The following is a 17,981-nucleotide window of genomic DNA, read 5'->3' as shown; positions in this document are numbered from 1 at the left end:
AGCTTCATGGTAAACTGCCCCTTCTGTGGTGCACAAAATAAAGTCTCTACATCAAAGTCTCACAGAGCAGGCCACAGAGGGCCACAAGCATTTGATGTTAATACTAGGGCAGCACTTGGTGCCTTGCATGCTGGTGTTGGACACACCCATCTATCTGCAATTACATCAACACTCAACATTCCATCGATAAGTCATGTCTCATTCAAGACAAGAGAACGTGAAATTGGCCATGCTGCAGAGACAGTTGCTCGCAAGAGTTGTGTAAAGTTCTCAGAAGCAGAAAAAGAAAATGCCTTAGAAGGTAACAGAGTCCCTTCCATTTCCTAGCAGGTCCCATTTGCTAACAAGACAGGCTATAATCATATTCTGTTTTGCACAAAACTAAAAATATGTCTTTGCAGAAGTTCCCCTTAAAACAATAAATGGCTTTTATTTTCAACAGTGCATTTAATTTCTCATACTTTCCAGGAAAAACTTCAGACTCTAACTTTATTTAATCATAGTTTTGTGCCCTTCAAAAAGGGGTGACTTCTCAAAGAAGGCAAGCACTAGTGACAAGTTTTTAAAAATACAGAGGATTTTCCTTGAATGAAATAAATGGAACCTGTATCATCATGATATACCAGGACACATTCAAATTCTAGACAAAGAAATTAATACAAATGGTAACAGCCTTTGCTTCAAAACATAACAGTCAATAAAATAACACACAAGGTATATGACCTACCTACATGTTTATTTAATGTTTATGTTACAGCTGGAGGTGCTGCTGATGAAAATGGCCTAATTGGAGTGGCTGTGTCATATGATATGGCATGGCAGAGACGCAACGGTGGACATAGTTCCAACACTGGGCATGGTGCAGTGATGGGAATATCTACTGGAAAAATCCTTGACTTTGGCACCAGGTGTAAAATGTGCAGGATCTGTGCTAATGCTTCAAAAAAGGGTCAAAAGCCAAAAAGTCATGATTGTCGCAAAAACCACGAGGGGTCATCGAAAAGCATGGAACCAGATGTTGCCGTTGATTTATTTCAGAGGGCAACAAATGACAAAATTAAATACAATGTTTACACTGGCGACGATGACACGACTACCCATTCCCACATCAGAGAAAAAGTGCCCTATGCTGTGGAAAAACAATCCGATGTTATTCATACTAAACGATCTTTGATTTCACGGCTTTACAAGCTAAAATCTGAAAAAAAATTTCCTGGTTGCTCCACTCTATCGGCAAAAGTTATAAATTACTTGGGCAAATGTTTTGGGTACTGTGTTGCACAAAACAAAGATAATGAAGCTTCACTACAATCAGCAATCAGAAACATTGTGCCTCACAGCTTTGGTAAACATGATAAATGCAATGAATCATGGTGTCACTTTAAAAAGGACCCCACAAGTTATCGTCATAGTGAGCTCCCATTTGGTAAAGATTTGTATGGTGATGCATTGGAAGCAGCCTTGAATGCAATTTTTGATGACTATTCGACAGATATTGTTGTTAAAGAACTTGCCCCAGCAACAAATTCTCAACGTAACGAAGCTTTTAACAGTGTTGTTGGGTCAAAAAATCCAAAAATAAGGTTTTACGGTGGTAGTGAAAGTAACGATTTTAGGGTTGCTTGTGGGGTTTGTCAAACAAATGAAGGGCGAGACTACGTTTGCCAAACTTTGAGAGAAGTAAGTGTAGAGCCTGGTGACCACTGCATCGCCCACAACAAAGCAGAAGATCAGAAGTATTTGAAAGATAAAATAAGAAAATCTTCGACCTCGTTCAAAAAACGTCGATCACAACTTCATCGTGATAAACTGAGTGCAAACAGCAGAAGTGAGGCCAGGGAGGGCACCACATACCAAACCAGTGTTGGCCTAAATTTGGACATCACAGAAAATAATCCTATCAAAGACTTACTTCAGACAACTTTATCTTTGCCAAAAACTAAATTTTTGGAATATGAAAGTATGGTACCAGCATTTAAAAAACGACCAAAGCAACCTAAAGTTCGTTACAGCAGCTCGACTAAATATCAATTTGTTGTCTTCGACATAGAGACAACTTGTTTAGGTAAACATGCAGAGATTTGTCAACTTGCTGCTATTACAAAAGGAGGGAACACATTCAACAGCTACACATTACCAACAAGCAACATCAGCAGCCATGCATCTAGAATAAACAAACTGACGGTTAAAATCATAAATGGCCAGAGAACATTGCTGAAAGAAAACGTTCCTGTGATGTCGGTTCCTCTAAGCGAGTGTCTTTCAGATTTCATACATTTTCTCTTCAGTAATTGTACACGTAGCACATCACATCACACTATCTTGATTGGACACAATACTTCTTCTTTTGACACTCCCACTCTATTAAGATTTGCAGGACAGGAGTTCAAAGAAAAGCTTGCTCCGCTAAATGTTTATTTTGCAGACAGCCTTTACCTTGTGAGAGCACTGATCAAAGCTGGGAACACGTCGCTCATGATCAATCCAGGAGGAAAACCTTGCAAAGCTAACCTTCCAGCTGTTTTCGAAGCCCTCTTTGGTGAAGATTTTCAAGCACATGACGCTTTGGAGGATATTCGTGCTCTAAGTCGCGTACTTCACGAATCCCCGTTGATGTTGACTGAAGAAGACGTAATAAACAAGTGTAATCTGAAACCGATCTCCTTCGCTTTCGAAGATATGATGTTTTTGGACGAACGTTTCGCCCGAATACAAACGTTCCAAGACAAGCTATTAACACAAGATGACAACAGCGTCATAAAAGAGAGCCTCATTCAAAAAATTGCCGAAAGTGGCTTGTCTTACGAGGACCTTCAGCATCTGTACACACATGGTGGCAAAGAAGCATTGGTGGCAGTTTTGAGCCGAGCGCCAACAGGAGCTATTCGATCCACGCCACGAGGAACAAAACAAACGGCGATTTTAGCCAAAATTGTTCATCATTTCGAAAGCAGATGATACAGCAGCCATTAAAAGACACTATTCATCCGCAGAGTAACACTTTTTAGCCAAAATAAAGCCGTTGACTGCGCTCGGGACAAACTACATTACGTGAATTGAGCCATGAAATAAACAGATATAGAATTTCCGCGTGACCCGCGTGTCTCGCGCGTGTATAGCGCGTAGCGCATGCGCAGTTGCCTATCTTGTCGTGTCGATATTTTTGGAATTTTAAAACTTTTGGCGGATATATTTCCGCTTCCGCTCGGTAAATTTTTTTAATTTTTGGCATGTTCACGTAACTCCATACAAATTATGTTTCAGGCGATTTTTAAAGAATTCTGTCAACAGAAAAAGAAAATAATTGTGACTTTTAAAAAGAAGGGTTTTTCGGTAAAATTTCTGACAGAATTTTTTTAAAGTTGACTCCCAGGGAGAATGGAAAAGTCAAAGACTGTATGCAAAATTTAAAAAAATTTACCGTCGCATTTTCAAGAAAAGCGAAGATATGTCTCTTGAAAGGCCTGACTCAAGTCGCCATTAGCGTTGCCATGGCAACGATAACAACGATTCTTTTACAACCTATTGTTAGGGTGTTATCACCTTTATTTTAGGGTGAGAAGTAAGGATGATCTGCTTTGTTAAAGTAAAATTGTTTTAATTCCAAATAAATTGTTCATAAAAAAGGAAACAACTGTTTCGAGCCACCTTAACAAGAAATCTCCAAGTAGAAAAGCTAAATATCCCATTGTAGGAAGGAAGGGTCACTACACTGAGTGTATAAACGAAAGAGGCTAATATTATTATATTTGATGAGATCCATTAAATAAGACAGAATTTTTTATAAATTCTTTTTATAAACAGGGCCATTAATTAGAGCTAGTGTGGTGGTTTTTAATAGATTAAATTATGTCAATCCTTCTTTTAGGTAGTGTTATATTCTGCCATTAAGCCGCAATGAATGAAGAATACCTACTGGCTACAGTCAAGTTTTGTTGAACTTGGTATAGAATGCTCTGTGCAAAGTGGACAACAGCAAAGTAAATCAGGTATCTAGTTTATATTAGTTATAATTGAAATATGTTTTTATTTAGTTTCGTTCTTTTTTTACCCAGCTGCTTTAATCTGCATTTGGTTGCTGCTGATCTTCTTACTTTGTGAAATATTTGCATTCATTATTCAACTCCTCAATGGAGGTTGCCTATTCACCGACTGAGTGAGTTAGGATTTCGAGTTGGATTTCGAGTTAGGATTTTGAGTTGGATTTACGAGTTTGATTTTCCAGTTGCATTTCGAGTTGGATTTCGAGTTAAGATTTCGAGTTGGATTTCAAGTTAGGATTTCGAGTTGGATTTTCGAGTTGGATTTCGAGTTAGGATTTTGAGTTGGATTTACAAGTTCGATTTTCCAGTTGGATTTCGAGTTGGATTTCGAGTTAAGATTTCGAGTTGGATTTCAAGTTAGGATTTCGAGTTGGATTTTCGAGTTGGATTTTGGAGTTGGATTTCGAGTTAGATTTCGAGTTAGGATTTCGAGTTGGATTTTCAAGTTGCTTACCGTACTAAGCACTCCGGTTAGCCTACTTAATATACGCCAGTTAGCTTACTATGCACTCCGGTTAGCCTACTACACACTCCTGTTAGCCTACTATTCACTTTGGTTAGCCTACTATGCACTCCAGTTAGCCTGTTTATGGTTAGCTTTCAATAATTGTAATGGGTTTTGCTTTGTCAAAAAAAATCTAACTCAAAATCCTAACTCGAAAATCCAACTCGAAATCCTAACTCGAAAATCCAACTCGAAAATCCAACTTGAAATCCAACTCGAAATCCTTACTAGAAATCCAACTCGAAAATCCAACTCGAAAATCCAACTCGTAATCCTAACTCAAAAATCCAACTCGAAAATCCAACTCGAAAATCCAACTTGTAATCCTAAATCAAAAATCCAACTCGAAAATCCAACTCAAAAATCCAACTCGAAATCCTAACTCGGGAGTTAGTTTGTCTCTCTTCAGTGACATTCAAAACAACTACAATGTATTAGTAGACAATTTAAATAATTAATATTTCACTAAAAGTATGTTTTCATGAAATGCCTAGATCTTGTACCAGAAAATATCTATACCCTATCCTCACTGTGGAAGGTTAAATGGTTTGAATGTCACCTCCCCTCACAAACTCCTCACAAATTCCAATGTGTGGTTATGGCAGAAATCCATGGCCAGCTCATCCTCAGTGTATGAACCAGTGAAACAAGGCATCAAAGAGCCTCAAAACAACATGGAGCAGGAAAACAATAGCTTCAAAACAGACATTTTTCACAGGTTCTTATACCAAGGAAAACCCAAATATTCAGATCCATCCCATGTAAGGTCAATGGAAGTTCCAAAAGGGCTAGCGAGAGGGGGAGGGGGAGGGGGGTTGATTAAAGGCCAAACCTTTTAATTACCGGTAAGAGGGGGTGTTAGGGTTTGCAGTGATGCTTTGAGTTTATTAAAATATTTAGTTGACTAAAAGTTGCAGTTATCAGTAAAAAAAATAGTCTGTGCTGATCCATCTCTGTTAAATATCTAATGGATCCTTTTGCATCCAGTGGTTTGGCTTCAGTTAAACAAGCTCAAGTTAAGTGTTTTGTTTTATAAATTATTGATATTGATGACAATTAATCAATTTTAATTTAATCTGTGGCATTTGACTTTTTTCAGGGTTAACATGAGTTGCAGAGTTTGCAGTGCCACAGACACAAAAACAGACAAGGACAAGGACATAAATAGAAAACAGGAAAGATTAAATCCAGCTCGATGTTTGGGTGTCGTCATGATGCTATTTTTAAGAGACTGGTAAATTACATGTAAATTAAAATCAAGAAAAGCTGCAAATAAGCAAAATTTAGATTTTAAATGTTAACCTATTTACAGTGTACTTCAGAAAACGACTTCTTGAATTGACCTGTCACTTTCACATCTTGTTAGATGTAACAAGGACATTATGAAGTGATCTTTTCAAAAATATGCAGCGAAAACAGTAACAGCAGAAATGGTGGTAGTTTAAAATTGCTATTTTCAATGTTTTGACTGGTAAGAAACCACATGTGACCAAGCTAAAATCTGTTTGGCCAGTTAACATGACCTGCAAGTGTCCAAATGTTTTGAGCCCTCAACTACACAGGACTTACATGTAGTTGTCTAATTATATGATAAGATCTTTGGTTGACTTTGGGGGAGGTAGTGGAGTTACAAAGCAATGTAATTATTTGAATTTGGATTAGTTATGCTGAAACTGGTGGTACTGTAATTCTAAAGTATAGGTGAGTTTAAAACCGTTATTGCAAGCAATATGCATTACCAATTTCATTCTTATGTATTGTATGCTGTGTACAATTTATAAGAACAGCTATATTTTTAAAATAAGTGAAATATTCTATTTAGCCAGATAAAATTTGCAGTATCCATAAGGTACCATGTAGCAATCAAATTGTGACTCACTTGCTTACTTTGTGAACTCCATGACAAATGGGCAACATGAATCCATAAAGATGTGGACAATAATACAAACAAATTTTTAAAAGAGTAGTCAAAGTATTGATGTTATATTTTTTCTTGCATAGTTTTATACACAAGCAGACATGATTCTATTTTTTTTCTGGGTAATCAAATAACAAAACTGAGTTTGAGACTCACAAACAATATTCTAGCTTCCCAGAATGTTTGCTTTTTTTCTGTAAGTGAAGTGAAACCCCTTAAGAGGAAGGGGAGTCAAAAGACATGTAAAAGTGAACAAGGTGCTATCTTCTTCTTTTCATTTTTTTTTTTTTTTTTTGGGGGGGGGGGGTTGGGGTTGGGGTGACCCTGTTCGGTGGAATGACAGAATGTCACTTCTTTGTTTCCGGAGTTAGGTTCACCCCTGTTTGCTCGCAGTTAGCTTTATTCATCTGGTTTGCTTGCGGTTAGCTTTCACTCTAGTTTGCTTGTGGTTAGCTTTCACTCCGGTTTGCTTGGAGTTAGCTTGGTTTGGGCAACATGCTGTAAACCATTAGCTATAACCTCTGCCATTTCCATTCAAAATTAAGGACGGTGCCTACTAATAACAAAGTATGTTTGCCCGCCCGATGACTATGCAAGAAATGTAGATGTTACCTATACGGGTATGTGCCGCACAACACGGTATGGTTTTTGTCTCTCTGACTCTGAAACAGGGTATACAAATCACCCTTTTGACTCTGGAACAGGGTTGATTGTTTTCCCAGAATCCTGATTAAACACTATCAAGTACATTGTATATAGCTATGAAACTCCACTCCTTTCATTGCTTTATCTCCAAACCACAGACGAAGTCAAGTGAGAGCTTTGTGATGTACGGTAGTGTTTTTATATCTATCTTCATATATTTCCATTGTGGATATTGCTGGAACAGGGTACCTACTTTGCAGTGTTTGTCTGGAACAGGGTCGCAAATTGAACCTTTTGTCTCTGGAACAGGTCCAGAGTCTCAGCAACTCAACGGCACACCCCCATAGTAAATTTTAGGGAGTACCCCCCCCCCCCACCCCCGGACACGGTAAAAAAGAAATAAGGAAAAATATTAATTATTATTTATTAAAAAAATAAAACGAATATAAAATTCTTAGCCTTAAAGTTTTACAATGGCTAGAATTCAGAGTTCAATAAAGTGCAAAATAATTAACTGGGGGGCTCCGCTTTTAGGCTTTTAACCTTTTTTCTTTTAGAAAACAGCACAAAGAAAATAACGCACATCAAAGTAATATTTAGCGCTTTATTTAACATCAAAACGTAGATTCTCTTCACCTCGCGGTTTTACGTCATGAACAGTAATCAACCAATCATAGTACGGGAGTCGATGAACAGAAATAAATCAACTGTTCAACATTTGCTTCAAGGCTAAAATTCACCGTTGTTTGGCCAAACAAACAAAGAAAACAGGCCCCAAAGTTAACGTAATTATGAGAAATAACTAAGTCGATGGTTTAACTGAAGTCCAGCACTGGAAGGAGTCAAGAATTGTGGTTTTATTTCGCTTCATCGAACTAACCGAATGGTTTGACGACCGACGATCGAGCGACTCGAACCTTGGAGGTGAAAGTGAATTATTGTTCTGTTAAAAGAAGTTTGACTCGGCATTCTGGACGAATATCTTGTCCAGTTGAGGAGCTGTGAATAATTCTGAAGTGCTGCAAAGCCTAGAATGGAGTGAAGTTGCGCCAATTCATATACTTCTTTGAAAGGTCAGCCGCTTCGATAATTTCTTTCACAGACTATTTTTGAATGTGTAGCGGGCTCTGTAAACATCTTACTCGCTTGTTTTAAAATGTGCAAATATTTGTTTAGTCTTAACCTGGTTTTTGTCAGCTGTGACATTAAAATTTGGCACAATTATTAGTTGTTATTTTTGCATTGCTTATTTTAGCGCCGTGAATATTGATTGCCGTGTCTACGACAACTGTCTGTGTCTCCATCGAGTTATAGAAACACAATTTTTAACCAATCAGCGCACGTATTTACTTTGTGCTATTTTCTAATTAAGCAATAGAGGACTTTTTTCCGTGTTTACATAGCCTCATCTAAACACGAGGGGGGTTGGGAGAATTCGAGACAGTTATGCAAACCCTCGACTGCGTCTCGGGTTTGCATAACTTTCGAGAATTCTCCCAACCACCCGAGTGTTTAGATGAAGCTATGTAAACACGGAAAAAAGTCCTCTATTGGTTTTATAAAATATTTCTTTCAAAAATAATTCGAAAAATGAAGGGGATTTGGTTTATTTACTTCTTGATTGAAATAGATTTTCTCAAAACGCGCATTTGACAACACATGAACCAATCAAAATTCGTGTTAGACGAGTTCAAGTAAAATTTGTGGCAAGTAGCGCCGTGTCGACGAAAGCGATTCCGCGTAAATCTTGCAGAAAAATACGGAAAGTTTGGCAAAAACTAAAAGAAATGCTAAAAATACGGCTCTGTAAAAAAAAGAACTTCAAGGTGAGGAGTTTATTTAAGCTGGAAATAAATGTCACTGTGCTTGATCGCTCTTGAAAGTGAAGTGAACTTGCCTGAATGATTTGGCAGCCCGCGGATAACACGGTTGAAAAGGCTCGTCGTGTCTTGTGAAGTTTTGCTGGATAATTAGGAATCATAGCACAAGCAGCGGATCTAGCGAGGTCGGTAGCAATGGTATGCATTTATTGTACGGTAAATTGTTCAGATAGCGATCTAAACGGGTCCAGTTTCTTCTACTGTCGTTTCCTTCGTCTTTGTAATGTGCTCCAAGCTTAGAATAAACCTCAAATTGACAACAAATTCTGCTTTGGTTTTCTGACACATATTTCCATTCTTTCGTCTTCCCCAAGCCCATTTTGAATGAAAAAAGTTCACAACTATTATTGTCAATGTAACAGTAGAATTTTTACGCTGAGAAAGTCGCAGAGAAAATATATTTTAAGCGTCATTTTAATCGCATTTTAAGCAGATTTGCCGGTAAAAACACGGCAACCGATCGGCCGTGCAAAGTTTAAGTTTGTAGCTTATAGTTTCTTTTGCGTTGACCTATAATTTTTTCTAATAAAGAATAACTTGTAGGGAATTTTATTGTAGTACTTAAACGCAAAAATTTACTTGAAAAATGTTTACTGCGTATTTCGTTGCATATTTTGTCGTTCGCTTGAGCTCCCTCTAGGCAAAGCGCTGTGGTTCTTCTTTCTTCTGCTTTTTTTCCTCGGGATCATATGGGAAGAGAAAGCCGGAACACATATCAAAATTTGGTATTGTTTTAATATCGTACTTGAAATTACTTTGCAAGTCTTTTTGGCAGTTTTATAATGTTTTTAAATTGTGCCGGGAAACACAGAAAGCGTGACGTCACAACCGTGTTTACATACTCTCATCTAAACACACCTATCGACCAATGAGAGCGCGCGTACTATCTTGATTATTTTATAAACTCTCATAGTGCCTCTCTCCACCCAGGTGTATATATGGGTACTGGCGTCATATAATGCTGGGGGTAACCTGCGATGGACTAGCACCCCATTCAGGGGGGAATAGAAATGGATGCTACTAAAAGTGGTAACGGGGAACCGGGAACCAGGAACGACCGAGAACCGGGAACCGGAGTCTGGGAACGAGTGCACAGCGGTAATCCCTATAAGAATTCAAAATGGCGGACGAAAACACGGAAAAGGGTCTGGGAACTAGTGTTCGAACTCGATCGTCGGAGCAAACAGCATGATTATAAATCGACTTTTCGTGTGTTTTTTCGCTTTGAAGGTGCTGTTTAGGCGGAATTTTGGGACGAGTTGCAAGGTAGGTGAATGATCATTAATTTTATATTCAAAGATTTTTCCTGGAGTTGTAATTATTTTCCCCGATTGTTACATCCATAAACGTGTTCAAAATCTGGGCAAGGTAGACAACCTGGATTTTTGGTAGACTTTTTTAGTAGTTCCATTCTGGCGGATTGACCGAACTTCCATCCGCCGTGCATCTAAAATGCATGCTGATATCAGCTGCTGTTGTTAAGCAACAATGATAGAAATAATAGAGAACGTCTGTCACACACACTGACAAGTTTGTAAACCTCATGTCAGCAGGACATGCAACTGCGTACAAGAAATTTCTTTAGACAGTTTAGCAATGGGAGAATTTGTGTGTTTTTTTATTTATACTATGGCAAGTGCAATTGTGAACCACATTGAATTTTAAGGAATGCTTAACACAAAGTTCAAGCACAATTCCTCACTTGGAAATCACCAATTTGCTTGTTGAAATACTTTTACAATGTCAATTAATGTTTATCTTGTGGCCAGTAATAGAAAAGACAAAACTTATAATAAGACCATGCAATATTTTCTGAAAATTTCCAACATCCCTCCCCGGACCACCAGTCGCAGACGCTAATGCTATAACTTATTATGAAAACCGAGGTAAGCTCGGGCTTGATGGGCCACTGGACTTAAACGCAGACTTAACCAACAGCTGTGATGCCATAACCCCTATTGCACTCACGATACACAATGATCATGTACTTCTCACAACAGATAGTATCTTGGACTTTGCATGTCAATTTGTTCCATTTATGAAAAGAAAATAACTATTTGGTGATGGCTGTTCACCAGTTTATTGTATGCTGTTATATTTCAGCACACTGATCATAGCTGAATTTCATTTTTGCAGGTCCGGCAGTTGGCTAAAGGACAACAAATAGATACCAGTGTTTATCTACTGCAAAATGAAAATAAATGTGAAATTCTCTTTTTCTCATTCTGTCTGCTGATCATTTTGTGTTTTGTACAATTGACTGGGGATGTTCTTTCCAGCCAACACCTTTTGATAGCCTCGTGCAAAGCTCAGTGTGTTGCATTACAATATATTTCTGTGTCATAATTTGTTTTGGTGAATCTGTAAATGAATTCAAAACACTATGTGTATTGTAAAAATGACCAGTAGGACAACACAACACATCATTGGTAAGCAGTTTGTTATCTATGGCACGCATCCAGTTTTATTTTTTTCACTGTAATATGAATTTGGAATGAATGCATGCAGTCGGGAAAAGATATATACAGAAAATCAATATTCACAACATTGCAAAGTAGTCTTTATTTCAATGTCCATCCTAACACTCCGTGGATGTTGCAAAAAGGGTAAATCAGTACAATTATACACCCCTGGAGAACCGTACTTTATAATTTACAGTACAGCTTTGTTAGCACATGTTACATTTAAATTTTTCTTTTTATGCAATACCATGTGTACGAAGAAAAAGTGATTTTCAAGGACAATGATGTACACTGTATTATACTGAATAGCATCTTGGAAATGCTACAAATATTCAGTGTGGCCTACAAAAATTGTTTGGTTCAAAAGCAAAACAAAACTCACCATTCATATTACTATCTAACAACCTAAAAATGCCAGAAAAAAACTGTTTTTGAGTCAAGAGATAGATGTGCTTGGGAACTTCGTTAACGAGAGTTGGACAATGCATAAATATGACTTAACAATTTACGAACGTATGATCGATCGGATAACAAACCAAGCCAATATATATCTGCTAATGTTACGCAACGCATAGGTTCCATCCTGTCAAATGAAACCAATCCCGCAACTGTAATGGAAAATACAGCATATTATGACTTACCCTACTATTCGACTGCATTTCAATAAAACAATTTGATTTTCGAAATGTGCTATTTCGATCGAAGCTATTGATTAGCGTGCAAGCTCCTTGCACAGCCGTCCTTTGCGTTGCGTCGTGTGTAAATGTAGGTTCGAATATTGGCCTTGCTCGAAAGATTCCTTCTGGAAAGAAACAAACATTCGTATTCTTCTAATACACGTCCACAAGTTCGCATTACAACTCGAAAACCATCGCTCTGTCTGCGTGTTTTTATACACGATCGGTGAACCAAAAGGCGGCTTCCCATTTGTTGAAAGGACAGTTGGCCCTGTCCAAATATATTGGGATTATCTGGTCTGGTAACACTATAAAGCATTTGTTTCTGTCTTTTCGTCCGCCATTTTGAACTCTTATACGGATTACCGCTGTACACTCGTTCCCAGACTCCGGTTCCCGGTTCCCGGTCGTTCCCGGTTCCCGTGTTCCCCGTTACCACTTTTAGTAGCATCCGAATAGAAATATTCCTAGAGGCTACATGCTACAGAATCCGGGATAAGCTCAGGCAAGTATGGGCCACTTGGCTCGAGGCTTCCCTTTTTACTATATCTTGTTTTGATTTTCTCGCTGGGTTTTTTCCGTTACCGGCTCCTTATATTTATTGCTTCGTGGCGATAAATCATTCTACGGAATCCCTAGTGAACAGAAAGGTTTAACTAGGTCTGTCAAAGAAGGGTAACTCGTCTGCATCCTTAAATCTCCTCTGGGAGAATAGGGCCTTCAAAGAGGGGTAGCTATATAGAGATAAAATTGCTTAAAACTCTTAACGTTTTGGTTCGCAACGCCTCTATTTTACTTCTAAAGAATTTACAAACATGAGCATTGGAATGCTTGAAGGCTATTGGTTCAGTATGGCTTTATGTTTCCATGTGCACGGAGAGGATTGAGTGGTTGCTTTAGTAAATTTTTAAACATACCTTCCACCTCTCCAAGTTTATCCTTGATGTCACCTTTTTCTTCCTTCAACTGCTTAAGCAACTCTTTGCGAAAACAAAAGAAAAAAAAAACGAATGTAAAATAATGTTAAGGAGGTAACACGCTTTCTTTGCGTGACTCAAAACCTACGCATGAACCCAGAACAGACCTATGTTTGACCAGGCTAGATCATTTTTCGTTTTCAACGGTTTTTTCTCCTGTTACCCTTTAGGCTAAATTCTAACATACCTTCTATCTCATCAAGTTTGTCTTTGATGTTGTCTTCATCTTTCTTCCATTGCTTTAGCAGCTCTCTGTAGTGTTCCTCCGTGTCAGGATCCATGCACTCATTCCTGAGCTTATTGATAGCGGCTCCATAACTCGCTCCTCCCAGTGCTACCAGCGCATTACTGACATCCTGCCAGTAGGTGTTAAACGTAGCATCATCAACAGAAGCTTGGCTGGCATGGCCGTACACAGTATTACGGTAGTACTTCACCCTGGCTATGTTGGCTTCTCTACTTGTGTCAGCAGGAGGCGGGAGACTGTCCCAGCCAGTGATGGGAGCGTGCAAACCAGAGATATTCCTCAGAAGTACCATCAGGAGCGTTACATCAAAGCTTGCTGATGAAACAGATGAAGGGATTGTAGGGTACAATTTTCCCCATTGTGTAGGATTGAGGATTCTTTTCGCCCTAAGGGTCTGTAGTGCTGTATGTGCCGGATTACGTGCCAAAACAAGATGCAGTCCTGCTGGAGGGTGTATACCATCAAAAGTGTCCCTCAAGGCCTGGGATCCCACATCCACCAAAAGACGACACAACCGAGCGTAGTTGGTCGTCTCCTTGGTGGATGCAACTGGTGGTGAAGCAGCTAAAGCCATGGACTGAAGACCAAATAAACCTACAAACCGTTAGTACATAAATGTTTATATAAGTAACTTATGGTTTCTCTAACCCTAAAAATGGTGTAACAAGTTTAGCGACATTCTCTTTGCTTTTGTTGTTGTGGTTTTCATTACCTGAGCTGTGTCTGCAGATCACGGATGGTCCTATCTGGGTTTACACAAAAGGAGACTGATCATAACTAAAGACGATGTAACTAATAAATTAGGCCTGGCTCACACTAGAGACATAACGACATAACGACAAGGTCACGTAAATGCAAAAAAAAAAACAGTTTACGTTGATGTTTCATGTCACCAGTGTGAACAACATAACATAACGACATAGTTGGAACATAACAACATAAGCATAACGACATGAGGAAAGATCTGAACTTTTCTTTGTGTCGTTATGTCCATGTCATTATGTCTTTATGTCGCTAGTGTGAACCAGGCCTTACACAGTTACCAATTTTATAAATGGCTATGACAACGTAACAGAATGCTATTTACCTTAACTCAAAAAGACAGAAATGTCTTAAACAATTTATTTCTCAATTTCGTATCCCCAAGTGCTGGTAATCTTCATAGTGAACAGTGAAGAAAGACCTGCAGATGATGCCGGTATTCAGTAATTAAATTATTAACATGTATGTCAAGCCTAAGAACTAAAATAAAATTTATCATTTGTTATAATACCTATCTTCTTTACTGCCATCATTATGGTGCCATCATTTTGTGCAAACCATAATGAATTATATCGTATTAAAACAATCAAGTTAAAACAGCGAATGCAAATTACACACGAGCTGGTTTTCATAAAAAAAATTAATATTAAACAATTAGATCATATAAAACTATTATTTGCCAGTAAATTAAGGATGTTTAAAGATGGGTTTGAGATGAACTCATTATCAGTTGCAAGGCAATTAAGATCAGGATGTTATACTGCAGTAAATACGGAATGTAAAAGCCTGGCTATGCATTGGAAATAGTTCATAGAAATATAATTATCGTATTTTCTTCTTTTCCCTTTTCAGACTCATTTGTTATGCATCTCAAGCCATCACTGGCCCAACGGGCTGCACACTCTTTCTTTCGCATTTTGCAAGTTAGAAATGTTCTATTTCGAACTCTCTCGCATGTTAAACTGCCTGTGTCTAACTTGTTTATGCTTTCACTACAGTGAAGCTGTTGTTTTTGCTTATTCTTGCATGCCTCTCATAGCCCGTTTTGAATAAATTTAGGATTGATTGATTCAAACCGAGCCGACCAAAAACAGAATTATTCATCTTGACCAATAAAAAAGGAAAGTAAATTAAGTGTTTGACAGATCAGTATTTACGACAAATTCACAAAAAGCGGCAAGCAAAAGTTTTCCACCTTTGTCGTTCAAAGCATTACTCCATCATGATAAACTAAATATAACCTATTCATAGTAAGACTAGAAGGCACATTCCAGACATTCAAATGCTTAAACCGATCAAATTTGAAATAAAATTTTCTTACCTTGCGGAATGAATTGTGTTCTCATTCAGTTGTTTCAATTCAGTATCTCGTAAAAAAATAGTGGCAGTCACTGGTCAGCAAGGAGTTACAACTGTAGAAATGAAAAGGTTGCGTCTTATCTGATCAACATGTTACATTTAAGCATCTTCAAAACTACAAATATTGACCAAAGCAAAGAACAATAAGTTAAAATCTTTAAATCTGTAAGTTTAAGAATTTTGTATTTTTTTCACACAGTTTATGCACTTTCGCCACGAGAAACCTATCTTACATGTAATATAAAAACCACTCAAGTGATCATCAATACTTATTCCTCATAATGTTCTCTGCTGTTTCTTCACCTACAGCGCCTTGTACGTTTTATAAAGTATCATTGACCTTGTAACTGAGGACTCGAATAAGGAGCTGACAGTAAATATAAAGGATCAAACTTTTATCAGTAAATCTGAGTAACATAACAATGAAAGTGAAAGGAATAACACGCGCTAGCAGTTACACACTCCACTAGTATCTAATGCAAATAGACTAATGCAGTTAACTTTTGAATTAACCTTATTATTTGTCCGCGTTTTAAGGAAGTATTACTCGAGTTTTAACTTCAAAATACAACTTAAAATTGACAACAAAAAGTGGCGATTTTGAGTCTGATCCAGTGAGTCAAGTTCAATATAAATTTAGGATTGAGTGGTTAAGTTAAACCTTAATCAAAAACAGAATTATTCATCTTGACCAATGAAAAGGGATGGTAAATCAAGTGTTTGACAGATCAGTATTTGAATGGACAAATTAAAAAAAAAACGGCAAGCAAACGTTTTCCACCTTTGTCGTTTAATCCATGCATTACTCCATCATGCTGAACTAAATATAACCTATTCATAATAAGACTAGAATGCATATTCCAGACATTCAAATGCTTAATGTAGAAATTTTCTATTTCGAACTCTCTCGCATGTTAAACTGCCTGTGTCTAATTTGTTTATTCTTTCACTACAGTTAAGCCGTTGTTTTAGCTTATTTTTGCATGCCTCTCTGAGCCCGTTTTGAATAAATTTAGGATTGAATGGTGAAATCAAACCGTGATCAAAAACAGAATTATTCATCTTGGCCAATGAAAAAAGAAAGTAAATCAAGTCTTTGACAGATTCGCGACAAATTCACAAAAAACAGCAAGCAAACGTTTCCACTATTGTCGTTAAAAGCATTACTCCATCATGCTAAACTAAATATAACCTATTCATAATAAGACTAGAACGCACATTCCAGACATTCAAATGCTTAAACCGATCAAATTTGAACTGAAATTTTCTTACCTTGCGGAATGAACTGTGTTTTTATTCAGTTGTTTTAACTGAGTCCCTCGTAAATAAAGTAATGGCAGTCAGTCAGCAAGGAATAACATCTGTAGAAATGAACAGTTGGTTCTAATCTGATTAACATATTACATTTCCGCGTCTTCAAAAACTTTTCAAAATTAAAAACATTGATTCAAACAAAGAACAATAATTTAAAATTTTAAAGTTTAAGAAGTTCCTTTTTTCGCGCATTTTAACGTGCTTTTGTCATGAGAAGCCTATCTTACATGCAACATGAACGCCACTCAAGTGAATCCGCTTAAATTTTCTCTACTGTTTCTAAACCTGCACCACCTTGTACGTTATATAAAGTACATTATTCTATTTGACGTGGTATCTGGAGACTCGAACAGGGAACTGACAGTAAATAGGGTTTGTCCGAATCACTCAATGTGAGCAAAATGACAATAAAGGCTACATCATAATGACAATAAGGGCTGTTATGTCTACACGCACTACAAGTTACACACTCTACTAGATGTCAATACAAACAGACTAACACGTATTCCTCGAATTTTAACGGCAAAAAACCACTTATAGCTACTTATAAATGACAATAACAGAATAGACATTTTGGGTCTAATTAGTCAAGTTCAATGTATAAACCACACCCTGGACCTCTGAGTCAGTTTTGCAGTTCGTTGTGAATTGAAGTAAATACAAATCATCAAATCTGATGACGTTCGCAAGCACAAATCTGATGACGTTCGCAAGCAAGTGGTAACGTTCTTCTCCTAGTGTCGATTCTTGGATCGCTGGTATGCTCGTTTTTATTTGCTTGTTTCGAAAGGATCACTGACTAGTTTGTTCAAGGATTGTCAAATGATTTACCAACATGAACAACACATTTCACTTTCGCTTTTGGTTAAGATATTCTATATCGCATGGCTCTTTTTTGGTCTTAAGGTATACTCGGGACAGTACTGCTCATATAGAATGACTGCTAGGTGACTATACATCTACAATAAAGTAAACTCTACTGACAATAAAACACTTAAGGAAATAAGTCAGCTTTGTCTTCTTCCTTTGCTTAGCACTGCCGATCAAAATCTATTCGTCCCACACAAATGTGCTTTACTTTACATCATGATCTCAATAAACACATCCTGCTTACCTTAAACGTAAACATTTCCCTCGGAACCACAGTTACAGTCACTTCGACGTAGGCAATCGATTCGCAGCCACCAACGAC

At 37.6% G+C, this 17,981-nt stretch overlaps 3 protein-coding genes across 3 annotated transcripts in view; 1 reads left to right on the top strand and 2 right to left on the bottom strand.

Annotated features, from left to right (window-relative positions):
• LOC144664012 (uncharacterized) overlaps positions 1–14,407 on the bottom strand; it is a 42,922-nt gene extending 28,515 nt beyond the window's left edge. The window contains exons 1-2 of the mRNA XM_078525117.1: positions 13,271–14,407; positions 13,048–13,110 (exon numbers count right to left, since the gene is read on the bottom strand). Of these exons, the coding sequence (XP_078381243.1) occupies positions 13,048–13,110; positions 13,271–13,928 (721 nt within the window). The 5' untranslated portion in view covers positions 13,929–14,407. The remainder of the gene's footprint in view (positions 1–13,047; positions 13,111–13,270) is intronic.
• LOC144664286 (uncharacterized) overlaps positions 1–17,981 on the bottom strand; it is a 133,031-nt gene that overhangs the window by 114,645 nt on the left and 405 nt on the right. The gene's annotated exons all lie outside the window — the stretch shown is intronic.
• On the top strand, positions 7–2,958 carry LOC144663289 (uncharacterized). The gene is made up of 2 exons (XM_078524189.1): positions 7–301; positions 758–2,958. Exons 1-2 carry the CDS (start codon positions 7–9, stop codon positions 2,956–2,958), a joined length of 2,496 nt encoding a protein of 831 aa, XP_078380315.1.

This window comes from Oculina patagonica, chromosome 8 (genome assembly GCF_052425735.1).
Source record: "Oculina patagonica isolate OP01 chromosome 8, crgOcupat, whole genome shotgun sequence".
NCBI classification, from domain to species: domain Eukaryota; kingdom Metazoa; phylum Cnidaria; class Anthozoa; order Scleractinia; family Oculinidae; genus Oculina; species Oculina patagonica.
The sequence above is the reverse complement of the archived record's forward strand: the minus strand, read 5'-3'. Positions and strand labels throughout refer to the sequence as shown.